This window comes from Bombina bombina, chromosome 3 (genome assembly GCF_027579735.1).
Source record: "Bombina bombina isolate aBomBom1 chromosome 3, aBomBom1.pri, whole genome shotgun sequence".
Lineage (NCBI taxonomy): Eukaryota > Metazoa > Chordata > Amphibia > Anura > Bombinatoridae > Bombina > Bombina bombina.
This window is the reverse complement of record NC_069501.1, coordinates 634703901-634710495: the sequence shown is the minus strand read 5'-3', so window position 1 is coordinate 634710495 and position 6595 is coordinate 634703901. Positions and strand designations below refer to the sequence as shown.

The 6595-nt window shown below is 40.2% G+C and overlaps 1 protein-coding gene across 1 annotated transcript in view; it reads right to left on the bottom strand.

Annotated features, from left to right (window-relative positions):
* MED13 (mediator complex subunit 13) overlaps positions 1-6595 on the bottom strand; it is a 1182528-nt gene that overhangs the window by 1059662 nt on the left and 116271 nt on the right. Inside the window, exon 4 of the mRNA XM_053707341.1 lies at positions 3596-3741. Coding sequence (XP_053563316.1) covers positions 3596-3741 — 146 coding nt within the window. The remainder of the gene's footprint in view (positions 1-3595; positions 3742-6595) is intronic.

Sequence of the window (6595 nt, the reverse complement as noted above, 5' to 3'; positions counted from 1 at the left end):
TCCTCAGATGGCCGAGAACAGCAATATGATCTTAACTACTCCGGCTAAAATCATAGCAAAACTCTGGTAGATTCTTCCTCAAACTCTGCCAGAGAGGTAATAACACACTCCGGTGCTATTTTAAAATAACAAACTTTTGATTGAAGATATAAAACTAAGTATAATCACCATAGTCCTCTCACACGACCTATCTAGTTGCTGGGTGCAAGAGAATGACTGGGAGTGACGTAGAGGGGAGGAGCTATATGCAGCTCTGCTGGGTGAATCCTCTTGCATTTCCTGTAGGGGAGCAGTTAATATCCCAGAAGTAATGATGACCCGTGGACTGATCACACTTAACAGAAGAAAAGAGAGAGAAAGAAAAAGAAAGAAAAAGAGAGAGAGAAAGAAAGAGAAAGAAAAAGAGAGAGAAAGAAAAAGAAAGATAGAAAGAGAGAGAAAGAAAGAGAAAGAAAAAGAGAGAGAAAGAAAAAGAAAGATAGAAAGAGAGAGAAAGAAAGAAAGAAAGAAAGAGAGAGAGAAAGAAAGAGAAAAAGAGAGAGAGAAAAAGAGAGAGCGAGAGAGCGAGAGCGAGATAGAGATAGAGAGAGAGCGCGCGAGAGAGCGTGTCCTGGAGGTTAGCTAGCTAGGAGCATTGTTGTTACTTGTTAATAAAAGGGGTTTTCTTTAATATCAAGATTGTACACAATAGAGGTATAAATGTCTCCATATGCGTCAATCGCAGGTTGGGTATGAGTGGACAGGAACTTGTTGAATCTTTCTATCATTTAAAAAAGAAAGATAAAGAAGAGTATTCCAAGGCTTACCTTTGTCACCTGTTTTATTTTACTAAGATATATTTTTAAGCTTGAAAACATAGAATAGAATCAAAGCAGCGCATCATGTACTATCCTTACCATATCCATGAATGTCAGTATAAAAAGATTTTTACTCTATATGAATGTTGTTACACCAGTATCATGTTGTAAGAGGGCTTGTGTTCCAATCTTCCTACAGAAATCTTGTCCTGGGACATGGGCCCTATACCCAGGGGCAGATATGTCAACTATATCAGGTAAAAGTTAGGTTGCTATTGAACTTTAAATGCAAGACTCAACAAATATAAACAATATCTGGGACAGGCTTAAACAGAATTTCATCAGACATGAGTCGACATTTATAATTCCCTGTGTTGTATAAGGAGCCTATCTACATCTTTACCAAAGAGCAGAGAGAGTGACATAAAACACTTAAATTTAGACCTATTTAGTGACTTCATAAGGCTCAAACCTCAAATGCGAAACACTCCCTGTTATTAACTTAAAACGAAAAAAAAAAAAAGAGAGACACAAAGCTTTATATGTAATATACCCAACATGTCCCGAAACAAAAGTCATCGTTCTTTGTATTCCACATAAGATAGGAGTAATATATATTACTGCCTTTAGGAAGATGTGTTGTGTGTACTACAAATGCTTTAATCCACTTCGGTCACAGTAATACCCCAACTTTGGTTGCTGTTGTGGAGAAATGAGGCCGTTATCAAATGTGTGGGGGGCACTAAGAAGTCTAGAGTTCCAACGCTTCATCCCGGAAAAACGGAGGCCCCTCCATCTCTCAAAGAACAAGGCGCAAGCAGCCGGTCTTCCAATGCTCCCCCATATACTGTTGAGAGTGCGGTTGCAGCGTGGTTCACAAAAACAAGCTTGGTAGCTTTTCGATCCTCTGCTTTTGTCTCCCTCGTGTCAGACAGGCAGCCCCGCACGCTTTCCGACTTAGGAGGCTCAAGATCTTAGACTTGTTGTTGCTAGTTAGCTCAGCTGCTTCTGACTCAGTCGCCATGTTGAGTTCTGTATACTTCCAAGTTATAATTTGATGTTGTACCTTCGCCATAAGCTGATCAAACCCATGTAACAATTTATGCTCAATATCAGCCAGAGCAGCCTATAGTTGTACATCAAAGTCCACTTCCATGCTTCTATGGTTTTTGAGAAAGTTGCCGTTGGAATTTTCTTCATCTAGCTATTTTAGAACTCCACTTATTGGGAACCTCAAATAACTGGTATCAGCTGAAGCAGCATATTTTCCATTTTGAATATTAGGTCATTTATATGCAGGATGACCCAGTTAAATGTAGATAATTAGTGATTTTTCAATTTAGGAAACAGAGCTTCTAGATTATACGACTTGACAAGGCCACTGTCAGGACACGCCCCCAGTCAAAGTATCTTGATAAAGCCCTTGTAAGGGTGAAACGCATAGACCTTACTAACTGCCACAGAGGAACCTCATTGCTTCTTATTGCACGATGCATTGTTCCTGGGAGTATCTACGAATACGGTGGAGACAGGCCACGTATTTCTACATATACACATATATGTGTATTCTAATATCCCACGGTGGTTATTAAGAGCTACATTGCTGGAATTAAAACTCCCTATACAGCAGAAAAAGAGGAATTATCGTTTGAACCTAAAGCATAGATATTTGCTTGAAAGCGGATTGCATCATTTCCATGACAACAAAGTTTGCTACACTGCTAGCTCATTGAAGGCTTTAGGATACATTGTAACGGCCGACAGGATTGGAACATCATATCATGTTAGTGAATTAGCCTATGGGACATCAGAGAACTCCCATCACGTGATTTCACCACTGTTTTTATGAAAGAAAACTGACATTCGTTCTCACATCCAAGTTGTATACTTTTAAAGGTACCTTTTAACAGACATTTTAATTTTTACTCAGCATTGAGGGAGACGTCCCTATACTGTTCTTACATATTAGCGCTTTTTATCTGAGTTTTGCACATTATATTTCTGATATTTCCTGTATACACTCATTTTTATACATCTTCTGTGTATGTTCACACTTTTACATATTATCCGTGTACTTCCATATATTTAGCCTTTGCTCCCCAGTTGGAGCGCTAGCTAAATTTTGTTTTTGAGTATATAAACCCAATCTTTACCTAAACTATTTCACTCCACATATAGCACAACAATTTTAGTTATAATTATTATTATATTATAATTATTATATTATTATTATCCGTCTCCAAGCCGGATTTACCGCACGGCTATTGGCTAAGAGGTGAAAATGTCACCTCTTAGCAAAAAAATTTTTTAGCCATGGGCTGCTGTAGCAGCTAAGAACGGCGATCGGTTGAAACAAATAAAGGAGCTTTCTACATGAAGTATCTTATACTTCATGAAGGAAAGTCCCCTTTATTTGTTTCAAAAGTCAATCCTAGTGTTTGTACAACGCTAGGATTGACTTTCACTTTAAGAAATGAGGATGCTTAGAAAGGCATCTGAAATGCACAGGAATACATTTCAAATTTGACTAAAATAATTTCTGTTAATACTTTATTCACGTTTATCATGTATGCCGCTTGGATTCAAGTGCTTTGGCCTACAAAAAAATATATATATTTTAATTTTAGTTTTTTTTGCAAAGTAAATACACTTCTAGTCTAATTAAAAATGTACTATTGTCCATTTTAAATTTCAGTATAATGTCCTTTAAACAATAAACGTGTTTAAGATTTGATTCTTCAATGATAGTTGTAAAAAAAAATTTTTTTATTTTTTTTACTAGAACCCGAAGTTATTACCTTGAAATGGACTGTTGGATTGCTGGGCAAGTGTGAGGTGCTCCTCACTAAGGTGGTACACTGGTTGGTGCTGGCTAATTTCCACACTTGTGCAAACATTACTATCTCCGTGAAGGAAAAAGTTGAAGGAGCAGGATAGGTGTTCACTGAGGGGGGGGAAAAATTATTAGCACTCCAACATAGTAAATAAACTGCTTCGCCTTTGTTGACATGGATAACAGAATAGAAAAAAAAAATGGGACAAATAACTATTTTACTTTAATATTGTCATTTGAAATAGCTGATTTTGCCTGTTGAAACCAACTATATTGAAATATGAATACTGTAGTATTTGCTATAAAAAAAATCTAACTAAATAAGAGACTGTATCAAATATCAACCTCTGAGGGTAGGGAGACAAAAGTACTGAAAAATGTTTTTCAATTGGTCTCAGAATTGGTGTTTGTGTATAAAGAGATAAGAAAGTCTGCTCTTCCAGCAGGTTCAAGTATACATGTCAAAAAACATAATTTATGCTTACCTGATAAATTCCTTTCTTCTGTTGTGTGATCAGTCCACGGGTCATCATTACTTCTGGGATATAACTCCTCCCCAACAGGAAATGCAAGAGGATTCACCCAGCAGAGCTGCATATAGCTCCTCCCCTCTACGTCAGTCCCAGTCATTCGACCAAGAATCAACGAGAAAGGAGTAACCAAGGGTGAAGTGGTGACTGGAGTATAATTTAAAAGATATTTACCTGCCTTAAAACAGGGCGGGCCGTGGACTGATCACACAACAGAAGAAAGGAATTTATCAGGTAAGCATAAATTATGTTTTCTTCTGTTATGTGTGATCAGTCCACGGGTCATCATTACTTCTGGGATACCAATACCAAAGCAAAAGTACACGGATGACGGGAGGGATAGGCAGGCTCATTATATAGAAGGAACCACTGCCTGAAGAACCTTTCTCCCAAAAATAGCCTCCGAAGAAGCAAAAGTGTCAAATTTGTAAAATTTGGAAAAAGTATGAAGCGAAGACCAAGTTGCAGCCTTGCAAATCTGTTCAACAGAGGCCTCATTCTTAAAGGCCCAAGTGGAAGCCACAGCTCTAGTGGAGTGAGCTGTAATTCTTTCAGGAGGCTGCTGACCAGCAGTCTCATAGGCTAAACGTATTATGCTACGAAGCCAAAAAGAGAGAGAGGTAGCAGAAGCTTTTTGACCTCTCCTCTGTCCAGAATAAACGACAAACAGGGAAGAAGTTTGGCGAAAATCTTTAGTTGCCTGCAAGTAGAACTTGAGGGCACGAACTACATCCAGATTGTGTAGAAGACGTTCCTTCTTTGAAGAAGGATTTGGACACAAGGATGGAACAACAATCTCTTGATTGATATTCCTGTTAGTGACCACCTTAGGTAAGAACCCAGGTTTAGTACGCAGAACTACCTTGTCTGAGTGAAAAATCAGATAAGGAGAATCACAATGTAAGGCTGATAACTCAGAGACTCTTCGAGCCGAGGAAATAGCCATTAAAAACAGAACTTTCCAAGATAACAATTTTATATCAATGGAATGAAGGGGTTCAAATGGAACACCCTGTAAAACGTTAAGAACTAAGTTTAAACTCCATGGCGGAGCAACAGCTTTAAACACAGGCTTGATCCTAGCCAAAGCCTGACAAAAAGCCTGGACGTCTGGATTTTCTGACAGACGCCTGTGTAACAAGATGGACAGAGCTGAAATCTGTCCCTTTAATGAACTAGCTGATAAACCCTTTTCTAACCCTTCTTGTAGAAAAGACAATATCCTAGAGATCCTAACCTTACTCCAGGAGTAATGTTTGGATTCGCACCAGTATAGGTATTTACGCCATATTTTATGGTAAATCTTTCTGGTAACAGGCTTCCTAGCCTGTATCAGGGTATCAATAACCGACTCAGAAAAACCACGTTTTGATAAAATCAAACGTTCAATTTCCAAGCAGTCAGCTTCAGAGAAGTTAGATTTTGATGTTTGAATGGACCCTGTATCAGAAGGTCCTGTCTTAGAGGTAGAGACCAAGGCGGACAGGATGACATGTCCACTAGATCTGCATACCAAGTCCTGCGTGGCCATGCAGGCGCTATTAGAATCACTGATGCTCTCTCCTGCTTGATTTTGGCAATCAATCGAGGAAGCAGCGGAAAGGGTGGAAACACATAAGCCATCCCGAAGTTCCAAGGTGCTGTCAAAGCATCTATCAGAACCGCTCCCGGATCCCTGGATCTGGACCCGTAGCGAGGAAGTTTGGCGTTCTGGCGAGACGCCATGAGATCTATCTCTGGTTTGCCCCAACGTCGAAGTATTTGGGCAAAGACCTCCGGATGAAGTTCCCACTCCCCCGGATGAAAAGTCTGGCGACTCAAGAAATCCGCCTCCCAGTTCTCCACTCCCGGGATGTGGATTGCTGACAGGTGGCAAGAGTGAGACTCTGCCCAGCGAATTATCTTTGATACTTCCACCATTGCTAGGGAGCTTCTTGTCCCTCCCTGATGGTTGATGTAAGCTACAGTCGTGATGTTGTCCGACTGAAACCTGATGAACCCCCGAGTTGTTAATTGGGGCCAAGCTAGAAGGGCATTGAGAACTGCCCTCAATTCCAGAATGTTTATTGGAAGGAGACTCTCCTCCTGATTCCATAGTCCCTGAGCCTTCAGAGAATTCCAGACAGCGCCCCAACCTAGTAGGCTGGCGTCTGTTGTTACAATTGTCCAGTCTGGCCTGCTGAATGGCATCCCCCTGGACAGGTGTGGCCGATGAAGCCACCATAGAAGAGAATTTCTGGTCTCTTGATTCAGATTCAGAGTAGGGGACAAATCTGAGTAATCCCCATTCCACTGACTTAGCATGCATAATTGCAGAGGTCTGAGGTGTAGGCGTGCAAAAGGTACTATGTCCATTGCCGCTACCATTAAGCCGATCACCTCCATGCATTGAGCTACTGACGGGTGTTGAATGGAATGAAGGACACGGCATGCAT